Raw genomic sequence first — 22,020 nt, forward strand, 5'->3', positions numbered from 1 at the left:
GATTACCTGGGCCAATGCCAGCATTTTCTACAGAGAATACAGCTCAGTGCAGAGCCACCTCATGAGCTCTTTGTTTTCACTCTAGGGTTGTTCAACTGTGGTCCTCATGGGCTTTTGTCCAGCAGGTTATAGAGGTCTCAAGAACAAGGAAAGGCCAATAACCAAATAATGATTTCAATTAGGTAATTACATGCTTAGGTGAAGAAAACCAGGCTTTAGGACTGGCATTGTACCCCCTTGCCTAACCCTATCGTGACTCGAGCCTGTGATGCCGACAAAGTGAGATCTCAAGATATTTGTTTCTCTTTCCTCCAAGAGGTGGTATCAAACTGTAGGGAGAACTCCTTCTTTTAAATCTTTCAATCTGTAATTTAAAATATTTCTTTTAAATCTGTAAAGGTGTTTATGTCCCCGGTTCAAAAGAAACAATGAAAGGTATTGTGCTTCAAAAAGGGGAGGAAAAAATATATAGCAAGAACAGAGAACGTTGAAGAAGAACAAGGCTCAGACAAAACAATGCAGGCAGCGTAAAAAAATTTGCTGTTAAAGAGCAAGAGAACAAATTCATTTTTATTCTAAACTAAGGACAAACTCATTCTCATGAACCATAAATCATTCTGGTTGTCAATTGAATTTACAATAATTTCTCAGTTAATTTAAGTAATGGGAAAACTGAAAAGGTATGAATTATGGCCAAATGAGTCAGTCTCTTCACATAAGTGAAATTGTAAAGGTCAGGTGTACATAATTACACCAGCTGTATTATTTAGGACTTGAGCAGAACAAGAGTTCTGGCGGAACAGGAGAATTGGACAATGATGATGTGACTGTACCAAAACATGCGCCAGTGGAGAACACTGCACAGCTGAAAAAAGCATTTTTCAGCTCTGGATCAATATAATATAGTAAATTCAGGAATTTTGTCATTACAACTTTTAAATTATTTGACAGTGTATCTCTTTAGAAATTAGTTGGAGCATTTTAAAATGTACTCTTAAATAGCTCCAAAGTATACATCACATATAGGATGCTTTAAATTTGATTGGGTTATTCAAATTTGAAAATCTGTGCATCTTGGTGCAATGAAATCTGGTGCATATGCAAATAGAACATTGGCCACGGCACAAAACAGAGCACACTAACATGTCCACCAGGGGGCACATGTTGTATTTTCTATGGTATAATAATTATATTTCAATATTGCAATGCCTGTGAAAACAGAGCCTTCTAGTTCATAGTTTGTGAACATGGTCCCAATTCTATCACAGTCTGGTGTTTTAAAAAAATAGATTCCCGTTAAGACATATGCTGTAAAAAAACACACATTAAAAAAAATAGTGTAAAAATACAGCATAAGCACAAAATCATTCCACATATGGTCCACATATTTTCATCCTGCAGAGAAATTTCTGTTGCACTGGTCTCATAACACGTAATGACAACATCTCATACCAGCTGTATGCAATCCTTGGGTTTTATATTTAACCAATCTAAATCATAAAAAATGCAGTACTTAGATTTTCTCTTATAAGTGTACTTCCTAATTGTGTGGTTAAAATATTAGTTTTAAATGTGAACACATTAATCTCAAAAGGACTATGGAAAGGCTATCGGCCCCATCTTGCTCAATAGGTTGTTAATAGTTTACTGATCATTTATTGAAGGACAATGAAATACAAGATATCCATTCTGTATTGTAAAATGCACTGTTAACAGAAAAGTTATACAAACTTACAAAGATGAATAATGTCAGGTAATCCATACCTTGCAAACCTTTTCAAGAATGTCAAGTGTGGAATCCTCGGGCTGGATTATTGTTAGTACCGGCTTGTCGTTGGGGAGGCAGACCCAGGAAGGAGTGAGGTAGTCAGGGACCCAAATTTCATTGTCTGCGTTGCGCTGGGGGAGGCTTTTCAAAGACCCCTCGCTTTCCTTCTGCAAAAAGAGTAATTCTGTGAGGCATACCACTTTCACAGCATTTCTTCTTTGTCTTGTTATTGCACCTCTTAAGTCATATATTATGGCTATATAATATAGAGCCACAGAGCGGTGGCACTGTGGCTAAGGACCTGCGCCTGTGGCTAGAAGGCTGCCTGTTCAAATCCCGCGGCCAGCAGAGGAATGCTACTCCGTTGGGCCCCTGACCAAGGCCCTTAACCCCAACTGCTCCAGGGGCGCTCTACAATGGCTGACCTGTGCTCTGACCTCAAGCTTCTCTATATCTGTGTGTCGGTGTGTCTCATGGAGAGCAAGCTGGAGTATGCGAAAAAGACAAATTCCTAATGCAAGAAATTGTATAAGGCTAATAAAGTGATCTTATCTTATATATTATGTGATAATAAACTATTTACACACACTGATTTAGTTTTCCATTTGAAAGGGTGGGCAAAGGGATGTTAGCCACAAAATATTAAAGATCAAAATTAGTCACAATACTTCAAAACGTACTTCTCCGCATAAGATATAAAACTCGGCTACTTTTACATCTTGTGCTGTATTCACAAAGAAACTAAGTGTCAATTAAGTGCACTGATTCAGGCTGAAAAATTGTGATTACATTAGACCAAAACTGTCTATGTCTTTTTTCTTTTATTCCCTCTTGCTTTTCTGTGCTGAATTGTTGAAGAAGGGAGTGACCGTATGACCCTGCACACCCATTCACTAGTGTAGTAAGTCTATTATTTGGTTATTTGCTTATCGCAAATCAATGTCAGACCATTAAAAGCAGAAGGTTACTGCCTTTCACCTTCTCATTATCTGTTTAGTCTACTGGTCATCTATCATGTCTCTTAGATCACCTGTGTCCTTTGATGATAAGAATACCACCTAGAACAAACAGCACAAACCCAGACACTGACAGCTTCCAATTATCTGACCCTTTTCACCATCAGTCTTCCTCACAGACCCAGTTAATTCTAAAACCAGGAAGTCAAGGTCTTTTTGTCAGCTAGGCCTCACAATTGTAAACAGAAACAAGACTCATGTCCTGCCTCCTGTTTACATTGGCCGCTTTTAGCATGGCTCCAGGTCAGCTTAGTGTAAACACAAAGCAAAATCCCTGGTTCATCCTGTCTGGCCTTAAACTGATCTTTGGTCAAAAAAAGTCACATAGTGACATCCTCTTACCCTCAGTGGTGAAAACATAGCCATGGGATTGAAAAAAGAAAAATAGTAGCCTTCCTTAGAAATTTGACTTGTGTCATTCTTACCTTAGTTTCTACCTGTGATGCTCTCTCCTATGTTGTGGTCTGTTTCCTGAGTTTGTCGATTTGCTGAGCTGTGCTCCATTTTTTGTGAGAAAACTACATTTAATTGTGAATTTTTAGCTGGGATACTAACTCTATCAGTACATAAGAATGGTAAAAAAGCCCATTTGGTGATAATGGTTTAGTAACAATGGCAGACTATATTTTCTATTTTTTGATTTAGGAGTTAAACCTTATTTTTTCAAGGAGGCAATTAAATGGCTTCTAATTAAGTACATGCGAGTGCATTTTTTTACCTCAGCCTTGAGGCCATTCAGTGTAATTTAAACTATTTAAATGATTAAATCACTAGCAGTTTATGGTTAAGATGGCTAAGGCCTGAAGTCACACATTTAAGGAGGCAATCATCAGAAGAAACAATACAATGCTATTTTCTTGTGTGTTACTTGCTTTTGAGAACTGAGCGAGTGTATTTGCACAAAAAAAAACCCGGAAGATGAAAATGTGACAGTTGTCCCTGGAAACCACACAGGATGTGAGACAATGGAGGAGCAATGCTGGTGCCATCTGGAGTCCAGTGCTTTATGTTCACTAAGGCAGCGGTAGATCAAAATATTTCACAGTAATGGAAATATTGGTGTCACGAGCCAACATATGATGCAAACTTTTAGTACAAACACAGCATTTTTTTTTCTTGTGTTAGTTTTGAAAAAGTCTTTGTAACCATTTTTTCAAATCAATTCAGAATCATTTTGTATGTTATGTGTATCTGTCCGTTTTTAATATATTCGATATGCCCTGGACATTTGGTACAGCTGAAATAAACCACCGAGACATTTCCAAACAGAAATTGTTTCTAATCAATTTTGCTCAAATTGCAGAAGGACACAGGAATCAGTGCAGCCCATCAGGAAGAGAACAGTATAACCAACCCTATTCGTACAGGAGCAAATGCAATAGAATATTATATTTTCTAAAATGATATACACACAAAAGATGAAAGGATAAACAAGAAATAAGGCCTCGATACAGATTTGTTTTTCATTATATATTTTTAAATTGTTTTCTTCTGAATATAATGTTTTGCATGGCTTTGCAAGACCCAGTAAAATCTGATTTTAGTAAACCAAACTGTATCCCCAGATTTTCTGAATTCTTAAACCTTAAACATCAGCTAGTGTCCTGTTCCGGTTCTTTCCCAGGATTTCACACAATTCAAAACGATTCAAATGGTAAATAACAGATGGTTACCACGCTTTCACTTGCTGCGTCTTCAAACATGCCATCCAGGGCTGTCTTCACTGATTCCACACCATCGGTAAACACCTGGAAACACAAGTTACTTATGGGACAGGAATGTCACTAAGACATTCATTCAAGGATGCTATGGAGTGAGCACCCACATGGCTAAACTGTTTGACTAAGGGATTGACATTTTCAACAGTGCTGCACCTCCCCCCCTTCCAGGACACTCGCACATTAAAAGGGATGTCAGCGCTTTCTAAACACCATTTTCATTTGTCGGTTTAAATTGGGAACACCTAGTCAAACAGTTTAAAGAAGCTTTTATGAGGTAAAAAGGGGGTCCTACTACAGCAACAAGCATCTCTTGGCCTGGTCACCATTGGAAATAAGAATTTCTTTCAAAGTGACTTAACTTGTTAAATAAGAGATGAAAACAATAAATATAAACATTACTGTTCAGGAATATTTAATAGATTTTCCAGCCCCACCAAGGCTACTCCTAGCAATGACCCAGCTCTTTTCTCAATGGGGGCCTCCAATGAAAACTACCCAACCCTGCCTTGCGTAGCTTCTGATATTTTTTTAACTTCAGGCTCCACAGGGAAGAGTACCATTTTGGGAGACCGCGCAAGAATGCAAACCTGATTGATGCTGGGTCGTCCTTTTGTCTTCTTCTTTGAGGTAGTGTCCAGCCCCCAGAGAGAGGAGAACCTGCTCTTGCGCTTGCTGGCTGACCGAGACATCGCCTGTGTCCTGCGTCTCACCCCGCTTTCAGTGCGTGCTGCCACCTATGACAGTTAAACACCCATCAGCAACAGGGGCTTTACAATAGAGCCACACACAACAGAAGTAATACTACAGATCCTTGTGGACAGAAATACACAGAGGAGCAGACAGATTTGGGTAGAACAACATCTTTTAGTGCTGCCACACCAGGACAAACATTGAACCACACCGCTTCCAAAAAGACACACTCAGTAATGTATACTTAATGTGTGGCAGAGCTGCAACAGAAAAAGAAAAAGTGTTTTGGAATGATTTCGGAAGGCTTTCTTTAACCATTCCTATTTGCATTATGCTTCATTACAACAAGCAACAGAGGTCCAATATCTCAGAGTCTGTTTAGAACCCATTAAGATTTTATTTCTTGAGCTGGCTGTCCACAAGGATGTTAATGAAATGTGTCATTTCTAGAATAAGCCATACAAAGAAAACCCCTTTTGTGTTGTTGTTTTTTTCCTCTTATGCATAATGTATCCTACATGAAACAAAAAGAAACAGTCGTTTGCTGGTACCTGCAGGACTGTAGTCGATTTTCATGACTGGAGCAGTAACTGCTCCAGCTTCTGAAATATAAGCTGTGCACCGAAGAGTAGCATTGTTCTACAAATGAAGGGGTATGGAAGATGAAAAACCCAAAGATGAGCCTTTCTTTTGGAGATCCTGTTGGTCAATGACTTAGCCTCTTCTCTGAAATCATTCTCTACTGTAAATGGAACTGTAAAGTGCAACTTGAAGATTACTTTTCATTGTGTAAGTGCTTGCACAGCTGTGTCAGGGAACTTCTCTCTCCTTTTATTTCCTGTTGACTGATTCTGGAAGTTAAGCTGCAGCACCCCCACTATCCACTATAGGCCCATTCATACTGTTGTAAAGTTTAGGCTATATTTTAGGAGGGGATAAGTGGTGGGATACACCTCCTGTATTTCTCTCAAAATCCAATGTTAAATAGTTAATTATTTACTTCTTATCCAATTAAGACTAAAAGACCTAATAGAACCCTTGTAAATGTTACTAATTGCCCTCATTTCTGAAACTTTAGTTAATTCTTTCCATTATTGTCTGTAGGTTAGAGAGCTGCCCTGGGGATATTTCTGAATAAGAGCGGAAAGCTGATCCACTTGAAAAAAGTGTAGTGTTATCTCCTTTGTGTAGTCACATCAAACCTTACAACACCCACCTGGGTTTGTAGTGACAGATGTGCAGTAGCTTGCGTGAGAGCAGGAAAACAACAACACAATTGATTAAATAATTCTACTGTTCCATGAGATAAATGAATATGCACTTTTTTAAGCCAACAAGATTTTAAGTAAAAATCAATTGTTATACTAGCCTTCTGAAGCAAATGCTCTCTACAATGAGTGGACCTACATTATTCGCTTTAAAGGCTAGAAAGCTGTTGAATTCAAACAGGCTTCCATTTCAATTTGGGAATATGAGTATCTGCTGTTATTCTAAAAATGCTGTTATGGACTTTATTACCTAAAATGAAAAACAGATTTTAATAAACCATACTAAGGCCAAGATAAAAAAAATAACTAGAGGACTTCTATACCCGTAAGTATCTATTGCATTTACAAAACTGACACAAATAGCAGAAATCTGATTTGGAATTGCAACATAATTGAAAGAGAGGAAGTAAATCTTGCTTTGCCAATTCAAGGACGCAATTCTTTTCCCGAGAATGCCAGGTGCCATCTTTTACTTTTGTAAATACCAACTGCAATTTTAATCTTTCAAGTCTTAGGTTATTGTGGCATCTTTTGTTCTTCACCAGGCTATTGTGTGTTGCTTTAAAGACCAAAAAAGAAGGAAAATCTATAAAGAAAATAAAACATCCTAGACAAAAACCACGATAAATTAATTTAATTACTGCCATATCCACACACAAGCATGCGGATTACCAGGGACATGTATGGCTACTGACACTTAATAATGCCTCCATCAAGTATTACAGACACTACAGCAATAAAGTGATCCAAATGGCACATGTGTGTAATGTGTGAACAGAATAATTCTGCTTTATTTGAAGAAATTAAAATAACTAAAATTAGAAAATGAGTCCAGTAACAATTAAGCTACTGTAGCCTATATTAACAATGGAAAGTTAATAAACAAGGCAGTTCACAAGGGGCATGTAAATGTCACAGGTCACTGAAAGAATGCATCTAGTGTGTGATATGTTGCTGTTCAATTTAATCACTGTCAGTTAGTTTAACTGTTTTTTATTTATGGGGTATTGAGGTTATAGGGTGAAAACCTGCCCATACCATGAAACTCATCATGGAATTGTTAACAAATGACAAATATTGTTTAGCTTTTCGTCTTATGATGTGAAATAATTTTTCTCCTCTTTTAAAAAATTATCCAACACATTTCATTACAATTTTATTTTGCAAAGTGTTTGTATTTGTTACCTTTGGATTTACTTAAACAACACTACACGTCCTGATTTCAAGCAATGTATGATCTGGATGGATGAAATCGATTTTGTTTTAATTTGATTCAATTTGATTAAAAAAGGGAATAAAGCTACTTGAGTAGCTTAATTACAGCACAATGTACTTCAGTGCAGTTAGTTTTTCCAGCCACTTCACTAAAGGTTTTCTGACCTTGTGAAAAAAAAGCAAAATAATTAGTTATTAATTTTGTAGGTTCATCAGAAACTACAAATACATATGGCTGCTAACCATATCACCTAATAATTTCTGAACTTACTGTACCCACAGAGCTGCCTGAAGAATAATGATCGAACGAGAGATAAGGACCCCAAAAGGTCAGGTGACCAAGAAAAGCTTGCCTTACAGGTGATGCTTAACATCAGCTACTGCCAACATGTTGGTATATGACAAAGGAGCTCAAGTATGCACTAAGTGGGGTATTTGCACTTACCAAGGCATGGAAGGATGAGACCGAGAAGATCCCGAGGCGTCCCATGGCAAGTTTGGTGGGCCGGCTGGCGAAAGCGAGGAGCCTTTTTGGGTTGGGCAGCTCCCCTCCCTGAAGGCTTGACAGGTAACACCGAAACCGAAACAGATCCATCTGAAACTGTTCTAGGTTTTGCTCCCACAAAAAGATCTATTAAGAAAAAAAAGAATAAAACTACTTGAGAACTGCTTTGAAGAGAGTATGTTGTACGCTAATTTCAGTGCAGACTGCAGAGCATCGTACTAAAGAGGAGCTCCTCAAAAGATCTCTTGTCTATTTAATTGTCTCAAGACAGATTTGATACATTTTTTTCCAACACCACTAACAGAAGGCAGTATTAGAGGGGAACTTCAGTCTCAACTTCTCCTACCGGTAATTAAACCTGTGATTTTACCGCTAACAAAAAACATTTACTGACGGTATCGTAACATTTTACAAAATTCCACATTAAGCACAAAGTCATGACCTTTGTGAAAGTACTGGTCTCGCCACGGGCAAGAGTGAGATTTAGCACGAATTGTGATGTGAAGCGGCCCTTCCTGCTCACTAGTTACTGTAATGACTAATGTAATGCGATGTATGAGTGAATAAGTACAGGTTGTGCAGCAGACATTTCACTGCAGAAATGTTCCAACATGAACCGCTTGCAAAGTTAACAAGGAAGCTGTATTTGTACGCAAAATTGTCTCAAAGTTGAGAGCAATATTTTTATTAGATTAGAAGAGATGTATTCACAAGCCTACTTGCTTACAATGTAATAGAGCCGCCTCACCGGACGTTTTGTTGCCTTGTTTTGAATCGCAGAATATGGCACTGCACATGCCAGGAAATTTTTTCTATGTTTACTGTGTACATTTTCTTACATTGTGGTTTGAAATGCATTTATCAATGCCCATGTTTTCTAACCCCCAAATTTAAAAATAGCCTTGCAGTTCCCCTTTAAGTATTAATATTGTCTCATATTTACCCGAAACAGTTCTGTTTTGGTGAAGGACATAAAATAGTTGTTTCAGTGAGTTTATAACATGAAATTCTATTTTAAGATACCAATTTTTCAACAAGGAAAACTAATTAACACAGTGAACAGTTTTCCACATACCACTGGCCAGCTGAAGACACAGAAGCAGATCTACAACATCCTTACTGATAGCAAGAAGGTAGGAAGTTCAAGAATCATAAGGGAGCTTGTATTAAATTATTTAGTCAAATTAGTAAGCTTTATGACAGGATATTTTTCATTTCAAAATCAAATATGAATTAATTTTAAACATCTCCTTTAGTTTGAACCAAACCAAACTATTCTGTAATTGTGAATCCAGCTGGCCAACCTATACATTTTTAAAAACAAAAATGAGAAAACACCAAAGTGCACTGTAAGCAGCTTTAGAAAAAGCACAGAAACATTTTCACCCTTTGATCTACAATGTTGCACTTTGAAGCTTTGAAACTTTAAATCTGACTCTGTGATACTGCTTTTAAAACTTCAATTTCCGTGTTGCTTATTGGCAAGATAGCGACTGAGAAATTAGAAATTTGAATCTTTGGCACCTACCCCTTAAGTGAAGGCAGCTGCTGAAGTTTCAAATCAATTTGAGACTTGGGGCTAGTCACTCACAAACCCCCATTTATTTAGCAACCTTGTTGTACCATGAAGCCCTTTTTGCACAGCTGTAAAACTAAATTCCTACAGAAATAAATGCCCACAGATTAAATATCTTCAGCACACCTCTGCCCACAGCAGTAAGAGCTCTGGCTCAGGGGTTGAGCGGTCAGTTCACCTGCTCCAGAATGGTCTTTCTTTTCTTGGTGTCCGTGACCGAGGACAACTGCATCTCGCCCATCTTCTTCATCTTCTCATCCATGTCGATCTTCTGCTCCAGCTTTTTGATCTCCGACCGCAGCAGCCTGACGGTGTCCTCCCGGTGGTGCTGCCGGGCCACTGCGGTGGCACAGGTGGAGTGGATGGCTGTGATCCAGTTCTCCAGCTCCGTCTGGCTGGAAGTCTGGAGCAGGGGGGACACAAAAGTGACTCAAGGTCTAGCATTTTCAAAATTGGGTCAACACCTACACTGTGTCGCCCGCAATTGTCAAATCGGTGCTACTCAAGAGCTGTGTGTTACAGTACATCTTGATTCTAAAAGTGTATCATTTTAGAAACAGCACAACACCATCATTCTGCATTAAATATACAGTTCCTCAATAATACAAGACACAAACCGGTCCCTGGACTGAGTGAAAGACTCAAGGGAGCCGTGTTACAGCCAACTCGATCCCTTTGCCAAAAGATGCTGCTGCAGCTGATTCCAAAAGCTAAGATTTTGAAGCTGCCACAACAAACTGATCCAAACAGTAGTGAATTTCATACTATCAAGCACTTGAAAGGTAAGGGCACAAAACATAAGGTGATTACACATTGGCAGTGTTAGCATTCATCATTTACAGATGTGTGAAATAAATGCAGAATGCAAAACTAATGTCTCAGGGTGTTTCCTGAAAAATACACTTTAGCTAATTTCCATATTTAAAAACTTTCAAATCAAAGACTCTCCAAAACCTCTCTTGTTTATAAAGAAGATAGAAAAAGAATACACAGCTAAAGGTTGTACATTTCCAAAATCTCTTTACATCATGCTGCAATCATGCTGCTGACTCATTCAAAAATTCAATTAAAGATGTAATTACATAAGAAAATCTTCTTAAAAAAAACCTAAGCAAAATTGGCCACTGTTCATTATTTTAAATATTGTACTGAAGACCAAAGTTCAGATGCTAGAAGACGTTAGATTCCAAACCTGAAATAAGAAAGCATCCCCCAGAGAATTGCTGAGACAGAAGACAAAGTCCTTCTTTGGGTGCTCAGGAACAGCCTGTACAATGCTGTTTTCCACCCACACTGCATGCCTTGGGATACTGTTGTACTCAATCACAGAACGGCCATCAGTCTCATAAAAGAACAGTGTACACCCTAGGGAACAAAAGCAGAACAGTTTTACAAGGGAGAACAGTACAAGCAGCCACTGTGCACCACGCAAGGGGAACCACACTAGCCTTGAACCTCACCCATCAGGTCTTTGATAAATGTCTTGGTCTAGCAATGGGTCACCAAGTAGACACACTGTATAATAACTGGCAAGGCAAATATGTCATACTTACAGTGATACAGTACTTGTATATCACTGATTAGAAGTGATAAATCTTGTTAATTTATTTAATAAAAGTATGTGACATACTGAGTTCTGTGTAGAATGGTATTTTGTAAGGGTACACACATTAATCCACATTAACTCCATAGTCAGTATTATTAAGTAGTATTGCATTAAGTTTTCAGTAGAGCTTTCAAGGTCTCTGGATGTCAGCCTTGCTCTGAGTCTTATAATGCAGACAAAAGAAGGGCATGAGAAAGAGCAGAGAAGACACCGATGCACACAAATGGAAAATCTTTGTAGAGAAAAGACCCCAATGGATCTTAAAGCACTTTGCATGGAGAAGGGGACCCATTTATTTGTCTACCACTGACATGCAGCACCCATCAGGCTGCTACACAGCAGCCATTACACACCAGCATCCCCAGAAAACAATACAGAACAGAAGGAAAAGCGAGAAAATTCTTCACCAACTGAATCAAACGGAAATTTTGCAGAAGTCCAGATTTCGTGGGTAGGATAAAGCAGGTGGACCTTCATTCAATATTTCATATGAAGGATGGCACCTTCTACAGCACAGTGCTCCATATTAACATAGTAGGGCATTGGAAAAACATTCTGATAGGAAAATACTAATACAACATGCTTTTTCATGTTGTTACAGCAAAGAGTAACACCAAATGAGAAACAAAGTTAACAAGGTGGTCCTTTAACACTTCTCAAAAGGTCTATAAATCCATTTAAAACTGAATTAAAGTAAAATAAGGTAGAACTGGAAATTTAGTCTCTGTGAAGGCAGACGTGAAAAGACAGTACAGTACATTTTTATTTTCCCCATAAGTATCACCTTGTTCTAAAACAGGGTGTAATTATAGCAACGGATTGATTTCTCGTTGGGTGTCGATTGTGAGATAATCCTTTCACAACAGTGACCGGTCTTCACTTCAGTCTAACATAATCACAAAGACACATCTTTATGCAAATCACAGCTGATGCAAATCACTGCTACCAGATGCCTCTGGTAAGTGAGGAGCATTTATACATTGCAGAACAGATGTAGTGCACAAAGGTATTAATTACTAAAGATTACTAAATTTATTTGCACATTGAATGAGTCTGAGGGTGGATGTGGAAAACAGATCTTCTATGAAAGTACACAAGTGATTAATATAGCTTGAAACAAAAGCTATACTTTGAAAAATATTGCTCTTGCGTTGCTGGATACTCTACAACAGCGCTAAATCTGTAAGAGATATAAAACGATTAAAATAACATCACAAATATAGTCTCAACATGCAAAAATTAAGTTAACTAAATTGACAAACTGACTTTGTTGCTTAGTGAATTTTTAGAAGTAGCATTTGAATAGTCAGATTTATTTCTCAAAAAGAATGCCAAAATTCACTAACAATATGCAAAACGAGAAGAATAAAGATGGGAGGGGAAATCAATACTATAAGACAACGTACACGTCACTCACTCACCCTCCCCTCACACATTTAGTTTTTCATTTTGCGACAACTGACATTTCAGTACAGACGTGTCTGTATCAGGGGAACTGATGAACTTTTGGATGTGCGGTTGAGAGTGATTTGCTTTAGTTTGGTCTTTTTATAAGGGCTGCTACTCTTTGAATAAGAAGGGGTAAAAAGAAGAGGTCAGTGCGTCCATCTAGTTCCCTTGAATTTTTGTAGCATACTGATAAACCTAAAGGCCTAAAGAGTTCTATGGAATCTGCTTCCACACCGTGAGACATGCTTTCTATTTTTTCAGTCTTAAAACCTTTTCTCTTAATTTCCACTTGTCTCCATAGGTCTGTGTTTCACTCATTACCCTTGAGAAGTGCACTAGGTTGACTCTGTCAAACACCTTCCCAGATTTTGAATTCTTGCATCAGAGAAAGCTGGGAATGCTTAAACTTAGTTACCTCTGTTTCCATTACTATTCTTTAACTGTTTTAAGCATTTAAGCTTTTAGCACAGCTCAGGTACAGCTCTTACGATTGCTTGTCATTTGTCAGTAGCCCCTAAGCTAAACTCTGCCCTGGCTTATCCTATGCAGCCTTATGAAATGATTACTTTGTCACACACTTGAGAGATGAGCTTGAGAGGAGTCAATCCCACCAAAAACACCTGATTAATTGTAATTTTATGCTCCTGGCATTCCCGCATCATGCTGCTACCATGGAAACTGGTGTCTGTTTGAGTGGAATAACCCAAGGAGACTGGTGTTTCCCCGTTTCCCCTTTTCCCTCAATGGTGGGGTAACAACAGACTTGAACGGGAACAAAACCCAAGTAAAGCTGACGGGAAGGGAGGAGGGCGGCAGTTCACCTTTGAGGGACACCCAATAGTGCTTCCACTTGCGACGAGCAGCGGGCTCCACCTTCTTGTTCTTCTTGTGCACCAGGAAGTTCTTGACTGCCAGCACGCCGGCCTTGCGCACGGTGCCCTGCGCGGCGCTCAGCAGGGCGTCGGACTGGCAGGGGGAGCTCAGGGTGCCGCTGCTCCGCTCGTCGCTCACCGCCGACCCGGCCTCCTCCAGGCTCTCGGTCTTGGAGGAGCTCATCTCCAGCTCCCGCCGGAAGTTCTCGTACACCCCGTGGACGCCCTCGCCCGCCCCGCTGCTGCCGCTGTCGCTCCCTGCGAACATGCTGCTGCCCGCCGCCGAGCACACGGAGAAGGAGGCCGACATGGCCTTGGAGCGCCTGGACTTGTGATCTGCACCGGCTGTTACCCCATCAATCCCACTGTCTGCATATTCACTTCCTTCCCCTGTTGTAACATCCTATGAGCACAAAATGAGCACAAAAACAATTTCACATCTCAGGGCTGGGGCTGCATCGTTCTGTGACTTTCAGTTTATATGGTCTCATATCACTTTTTCTCAATTTTACAAATCAGTGGACAAAAACTTATACCTTTGTGAAATTTGTCAAATACACAAGATTATACAGAGGCAGAAAAAAGCATCAATTTTAATTTTTTGTTGCTCATGCTGCAGTTAACAGTATGATTTAATTCTATTTATATATTAATATGGAAGGACTCCTCCACGACATCTCCATCAAGCACTAAAGTGACCCAGCACTTTGTTTCACACATGGGTAGTAGCCTTTCCTTCTCCTTTCCCGTGTCAAGATGTGTTTTCCTCTCGCTCTTACAGATTTACAGCAAAATACATGACTAAGCCCATTGCCTTCCAGCCTTCAGCTCAAGAGAAATGCCATAAAACACTGCATTATAACAAATGAAAATCCAATTCAAAGAATCTGTAGGCTTGTGAATTCTAGAAACCAATAAACATTGGTAAAAAAACAAGGTGTAATGTTAAATACAAAGGTGTAAAACTGTACAGTTAAAATAGTATTATTTAGAAAAATTCACTAATTGCTACATGAAAGTTATATGACCAAATTATTTAAATAAGGAAAATATTTTCTTGGTGCACACAGGGAAAATGCTTATCATAAATAAATGAATTCAGAATAATTTAAAGAGTCTAAAAATATTGCTATATCGACACTTTTAAAGAACCGTTACATTTATGAAGGTCTTTAAAGAGATTGACATCACACCAGCATAACATACATTATTTCTTATACAGAATGTGAGTCATAAAGCTGCAGGTCAGGTGTGTGATCTTATATACAGTATGATAAGCCAAGGGCTGGAAGGAGTTGTGAAGACAAATCCATTTTTCAATTGACTCCAGAACACTGCTGCAGCGGAACGGTTGTCAGGAAGAAAGAGCAAATGTTCCTTCATAAGGTCCCTATCACCTTCACACAGGCCGTTCTGCAACCCAAGTTTCTGTGGTTTGAAAATGAGATATTGTATCTCTTGGGTGTGTGTATTGGTGGGTAGTCGCTGCTTGTGTTCAGACAAAAGCCTGAGCTCACGCACAATCATCTTAAGCAGGCTCTCAAACCATTTTCTGTATTGGAGGACCCCTTTTCAAGTGGTTACTCCCGATAAGGTCCCATAATTAAACTTAAAAGAAAATAAAGATATGTGACCTGCTCTCCCCTAACCAGGCTCTTCCAGGTGAGTTCATGTGTTTATTTTTCAGTTTTTGTATCTCTATGGCATGTGTTCTATGTGATATTTGTAAATATCCTGACTTTGTAAGAGCATATCTGCGAATCAGGGTGAAGAGGTTAAGTCATGGCTTTCTTAAAAACTCCTTTTACACAACTGACCAGTAACTTTAGAAAAAACTGCACTGACAACCTACTGTAACTATCATCAAGAGTTTTATCAGCAGTAAGACTGAACGGAACATAAGTGTTTATCAACATAAGTGTTGATTTTCCACATCACAGGTCTTAGGGTGAAACATTTTCTGGGGGAAAAGTTTTATTGTATCCAGGTGATCGGAAAATGTGGATATACGTATTATGATGTTTATAGCTTGTACAGAACATATTTCACAAGTGTGTTGCTTAAAGTGTGATGAGTAAGGCAAAGTGCACCAACAGTGGCAGTCACCAAGGTAAGCTATGGAGAACCACGTTTTTTCCTGGTGATTAGTGAGGAAAATATGGCTCGAGGTTCATCGAAACTGTTACTACTGAGTAATTTGAATACTCGGAACATTTCAAGTTACTTCCTCCTGTAGCATGCACAGCTGGCCCAGGGCTTAGATTCAAAAGCTTATAAAAATACTACCCTCTATCTAGCTTTCCAAAGGACGAAAGAGAGAAGGCATGTAAGAATATTGTGCTCTTACTTAGCTAACAATTAAAAAAAATAAAAATTACTTAAGACAGAACAATGCAGGCCTTTTAACATAATGCAGCAAAAAAATTATATTTATTTTACCTGTGTAGTCTGCGCTCTCCTGCCTTGCATGCTGGCTGGGTGTGCAGCTGGCAGAATGGCCACGCCCTCTGACAGGCAGTGGGACCTTCTGCAGGGGAGGGTGTAAGCCCCATATGAGGTACCGTCATCTTCAGAAGACAAAAGCGTCTTTTCAGCAGTCACCTCTATGCATGTGCCAGCCTCCCGCGACCCCTTGTTGTGGCAATACTTTCCAAACACGTTCCGAGAGTCTCTCGCATTGTGGCTCTTTTGACCGCACAGCTCATCCAGAGAGCTGGCCCTGTTGTTGGGGTCCAGTGACTCCATACCCTGTGGGCTGGCTTGGAGCTGTTCGCAGTCATTGTAGTCCTTTTCATCCGACGCGTCAATGATCTCCTCTGTGCTGGTTAAGTGATCCTGACTGATGTCCGAAAGGGAAAATTCCAAGCTGTCTTCACGCCACATATCAGCAGATTTGGACCTTTTTTTCTTAAAGCTAAAACTCTCATTTCCCCTTGGTCCATCGTTCACCCTTTGTATGTAAGTGGCCTCCCCCTGAAACAGTCTGCTCTTCTGAGATTCTTGCATGCTAGGAACAGAAGCTGCTGTCAGCACCGTTTCCACAGTGGGGTCCACTAATGACTCATTGTGAAAAGAAGCTGGCCTTAGATTCATGGCAACACTGTCAACCCAAATAGGGCTACCAAGATCTCCTAAGATACTGGTTTCATTGAAGGGCTCAAGGCCACTGTCTGCAAGGGATTGTGGGATGCTGGGGGTGCTGCTTGACCGGGTACTGGTTTCAGAATTCCTGTGCTCTACTTTTCCCGAAGATGCATGCCTGGAGCGTCTGGCCTGCTTGCTGGAGATCCGAAGGGATCTGGACATGTGCTTGCGAGACAAGTGACCCTGGTCATTACCATAAAAACTGTGGTCCCCATTCTGGCTTTCTACATTTCCCATGGTTCACACTCTGCAAAGAAAATGTAGACACCACAATCAGCACTATTCTAAAACACACGAAATGCCACAGATGAGAGGAGAGCATTATTCCCATCTTGCACATGAAGTTGTTGGATTTCCACCAAGCCATTCTTTAAAAACTCTCAAGCCAGCACCAACAAAATGGAAATTAGTTCCAAACTCCTCCCACAGTGTAAAACAAATTCCTGTTTTCTTATTCTGAATACTTACAAACTAAATTTCCACTACTGACCCCATAAATGTCTGGAAGATTATTTTCAGCTCTCAGGAAACACTAAAGTATTGGTCACTCCTTTCTGAGAAATTGGTATTTTGTTATTTTGTACGCTTACTGTGCTACAGCAGTATTAAGCAACATATCACAAACCCAAGAGCCCAGAAAATTTCATTTTCCATGCAGTGTATATGTGGCTTATTTCTAACCTCATTAAGCTAGAAATAGCTTTGAAGTAAACTAAATTTGCAAGAAGATTAGGATTTAATAAACATATACATAACTATAAATAAATTCTTTGATGGCTTGGTCCTTTCTGTTAAAATACATTGCAGCAATTTAGTAAAACTGTTTAATTACTCTGTACAACCTGCAAAGGCGTGAGCTTATGGACATCTCCAGGTTCTTCAGGGATCTGACATCAAAGAAAGCATCGTCTTTCCCTTTAAAATGCCAGATAGGTCACAATGTTCTAGAAAAAAAGGAGAAAAAAGAGAAGGAAATAAAAATGTGATCAATCTTTAGCTTAAAGTAAATGGTGATTTCTATGAAATTCATGTTAATGTGCTGCACTGCATTTCACATTCCCAAAGCATAACTGCTGGCTGGAACAGCATGTGATGTAATGAAAGTCAATGCTGAATTTAGTTCTTTGATTCTAGCCACATTCCATTGCAGGTAGGTGCTGCCCTGCATATGATAGGTATAGCATCAAATCTTTCTGAAAAATGCCATGATTTCAATTAGACTTTCTGGTAACTATTGAGGACTATTTTCATTACTACTAGATTATATGTACATATAAATGTATTCTTTATTTTGCTTAGAAGTCCCACTTGTTTTAATTTCTATTTTACTTGAGAGATTGGGGGCACAGGGAAAAAAAACTCTGATGCTCTAAAAGTGCCACACTTCGCTCTGGTCATAGGGCTGCAGGATATTTTTATGTCCAAAACTGTCACAGAACCTCCATTTAATGGCTCATCTGAAAGCCTATAGTGTAGTGCCCTCTGTCAGACTGGAGTTGTACTTTCTGATTGAGAGAGAAGAGTGCCACCTACTGGTCTACAGAGATAACCAGATTGCTGCTACAAGTGTCAATCAGACTTCAAGGCACTATGACTCCTAGCTAAAATTGTTATTATTGTTACATTTAATGTCTTATGTGTTTAGATGAAAAGACGAATCTCTGTGTGTGTGGGTAAAAACAAGACAGTTGTAATCACACAACAACAAGACAGTTGTGGCTCAACCCAGCCACAAACCTGATTTACAAGATACCATATCTAAAGCCTCTGACAAACACAAACAGGATAAAATGAGAGAAAGCAGAGTTATATGATACACCATAACACATCAGGGAAAAGGTAGCAGTGAGAACCCTTGGTAACATAAAGTATTGTACATACAGTGTGTACGTTTAAGCAGAACCTCAGAGATTTTTTTTTTTCTGTCATCTACAAAACATAAAAGAAAATGAAAAAAATATTGAATCCCAGCACTATACAATGCAATATTCTTTCCTTGCAAGCTGGAAATATTGAATGCAATAAGATAAAAATGAGACAGAATGAAGGGACATTTATCATTGTGATTTTCACTTGTTATGCCTTACTACTTCATCCAAAGCCTTATTCTGTAAGATGCACCAACAGCATATAGCCAACTGCTAATGACTAAATAAGATAAATCACTAGCTATATAAATACCACATCAAATGCAACCACAGTACATCTGTGAATACATTTGTTAAGATTGGTCAAAGCAGGACAATGATTATGGAAATCATGTCAATAGCAACAATGATAAATGAGAGGACGCCATTCAACCCATCTCACCCATGTGATAATCCAAGTATTCAAAATCCTCAAAGGCAGAGACAAAGAAGTCAAACCAGTGGACTTTGGAAGAATAAAAATAAATCTCAAAAAGTGAACAGAGACAGGCTATGTGGAATTCAATTTATAACAAAGAAGAGGAGGCATTTCTTTGTTGCAGGGATGTTGGAGTGTTGAACAAGGACCCAGCCATGTGGTTAAGCCGATATCCTGGCTGTTAGCTAATATATGCCAAGTAGGCCAAATGGCCTCCGCTAGCTTGTAACCCTTCTTACATTCTAATATTGCAGAATTAATCTCAGAAAACCATCTACTCTCTGAAGAATCCCAGAGTAAGCACTTTAACAACCTGACTGGGCAATTTGTTTCAGACGTATCCCAGCCCCTAAAACTCTGCTAAAACAAATTATTTCCACAAAAGGAGAAGATCAAAAATGGTGATGAAGGTCAATGAACCTGTTAGTGTACTGGTTCCTTTATGTGCACCATCCTGGTTGATATCAAGACACGCAGCAGGAGGACGCTGACAGAAGACACATTCATGATAAAGTATGGAAATCACGGCTCTAATCATCGCACCTGCCCTGTCGAGAATCCAGAACAAATCACTTCCTGCACTTTGATAACAGATGACATATAGAAGCAATAAGAAGTAAGCCTGTCATTAGTTCTAGGTGTTAAGATGTTGATGCTTCCATCTCACATCCTAGACTGGCTCAAAAAAAAGATACTTCTAAAGAATTTCTGAAAAGCAGTTGACAGCTTATTTAAAACAAAATGTGGCTATAAGCTCATTATACCTTATGTAAGCTTGTAGGTGTCAAAACTACATCTGTTCATATTATTGCATTTAGTAGCCACTATAAATGTGATCTGCAGTGTTTTTACATTGAATGACAGTATAATGCTTCATCCATCCATTTTCTGATCTTTAATCCAACACAGGGTCATGGGGGAGCCGGAACCTATCTCAGTAAGCAATGGGCATAAGGCAGGATACACCTTAGACGGGATGCTAGTCCATCGCAGGGTACACGCAAACACAGACACAAACATGCACTCACACCAGAGACAATTTTCCTAGAAACCAGTTAACCTACCTACAGTTAACAGTACGTCTTTGGACCCAGAAGAAACACATGCAAACACAACGAGAACATGCAAACTCCACACAAGCATCCAAGATCCAGAATTGAATCCAGGGTCTCAGTACTGCAAGGCAGCAACATTATGCCATACCATGCCAGCAGTGATATCACCCTGCAACCCACAACTGGCAGCCCACTGAAGCTAAGTAGGTGTGAGCCTGGCCAATACCTGGATGGGAGACCTCCTGCAAAACACTAAGGTTGTTGCTACTGTATTAGAAGGGCCAGTAGGGAGCGCTCATCCTGCAGTCTGTGTAGTTCCTAATGCCCCAGTATAGTGACAGGGACACTATACTGTAAAAAGGCGCTGTCATTCAGATGAGATGTAAAACAGAGGTGCAGAATCTCTGTGGTCATTAAAAATCAGACCGTTCTTCAAAAAGAGTAGGAGTGTTACCCTGGCGTCCTGGCCAAATTTCCCATTGACCTTTACCAATCATGGCCTCCTAATAATCCCCATCCATGAATTGGCTTCATTACTTTGTTCTCCTCTGTTCTCTTTGTTCTCCACTGATAGCTGATATGTGGTGAGTGTACTGGCACGCTATGGCTGCCAAGGAATCATCCGGGTTGATGTTGCACATTAGTGATGGAGGGGAGTCCCCATTACCTGAGTGGAGAGTCGTGAAAAGCGCTATATAAGTGTAAGCTATTAGTATTATTAACCACCGTGCCACATATACGTTGCACTTAAATACAAAATTCTAATATGAATATGACACAGAAAGAAAATACTGGCATGACGGAAAAAAATAAATCTAGAAAAGCATTTTTCTAGAAAAGCTTTTCACTAGAGACTGCATGTTTGACTAGGTAGACACAAACTGTTTGGGGAGCTATTTCATTGTGAGTGATATTTTGAGTTAATTTTGGTATATTTTTGTAAAACAGAAACATCTTGAAACTTGAAGGTTAAATCCCTACCACACTCCCACTCATGAGTTTATTTCTTCCACATGACCCAATTTTACAGCTGCTAATCCTATTTCCAGAGAAATGGGCCGTTAAGCATTAAATAATAAAAAATAGTGTAGATTTCTGATACAGAATTTCAAATTCTGTATCATTGCATGAAATTTGCAATATTTATGTGTTGTTCACAGCAAGTCGCTGAGACAGAGGACAGAAAGCAGAGAAAAACTTGAGACATGAGAACTGATTGCCAGTGAAGCAGACTGGCGTTTTCCTGTGTCTTCAAATCCATCAGTAGACTGTAATGGCTCTGTATGAGTACAGAACTGGAAAAACAACTTTCACCTCCACGTGGAAAAGCCGTGTGGCTCCCACTGTGGAATGAGCTCAAAGAGCAGCAAAGTAAAAGTGAAACAAGAGGAGAAAAGTACAGCGAGCACAAGCAGATATGAGGTAAACTGACAGAAATGGTGTATTACAGTGGAAATGTTCTCAGTTTTTATTTTCTCCTTTCCTTTTTTCTTTCCAAGATAACCGAGAATACCCACAATGCTGTCCTGCAGTGGTGTCAACAAAAGGTTTGGCCCGTTTTGTTCAAGAAAAAGAGAAAGCATTCAAAGACGGGCCAAATGCTCCAGTTCACATGACATCTAGGTGCCAAGATCAACGCTGTGGATAGCTTTGATATGAGGATTAAGCTTAACGTTTTTATTTCATTTAAAAATAAAGATAATCTCAGGAACTGTCTCTTAAAAGAAAAAACACACTTCCAAGACACAGATGATACTTGATGGCTGTTTTTTTTATCTCCACATAGGAA

At 39.3% G+C, this 22,020-nt stretch overlaps 1 protein-coding gene across 5 annotated transcripts in view; it reads right to left on the reverse strand.

The window, feature by feature from the left end:
- Positions 1-22,020, reverse strand: part of tiam1a (TIAM Rac1 associated GEF 1a) — a 121,362-nt gene that overhangs the window by 37,847 nt on the left and 61,495 nt on the right. For 4 of the 5 annotated variants that reach the window (XM_088920093.1, XM_088920095.1, XM_088920096.1 and 1 more), the window contains 9 exons: positions 17,673-17,774; positions 16,126-17,077; positions 13,636-14,089; positions 10,952-11,124; positions 9,938-10,162; positions 8,124-8,309; positions 5,093-5,239; positions 4,458-4,532; positions 1,765-1,935 (listed from right to left, as the gene is read on the reverse strand). In XM_088920093.1, coding sequence (XP_088776219.1) covers positions 1,765-1,935; positions 4,458-4,532; positions 5,093-5,239; positions 8,124-8,309; positions 9,938-10,162; positions 10,952-11,124; positions 13,636-14,089; positions 16,126-17,067 — 2,373 coding nt within the window. In that variant the 5' untranslated portion in view covers positions 17,068-17,077; positions 17,673-17,774. Of the gene's footprint in view, positions 1-1,764; positions 1,936-4,457; positions 4,533-5,092; positions 5,240-8,123; positions 8,310-9,937; positions 10,163-10,951; positions 11,125-13,635; positions 14,090-16,125; positions 17,078-17,662; positions 17,775-22,020 lie in introns of those variants that run through there. The other variant, XM_088920097.1, reaches the window with a different exon arrangement.

Source organism: Atractosteus spatula, chromosome 7 (genome assembly GCF_055471065.1).
Source record: "Atractosteus spatula isolate fAtrSpa1 chromosome 7, fAtrSpa1.hap1, whole genome shotgun sequence".
Taxonomy (NCBI): domain Eukaryota; kingdom Metazoa; phylum Chordata; class Actinopteri; order Semionotiformes; family Lepisosteidae; genus Atractosteus; species Atractosteus spatula.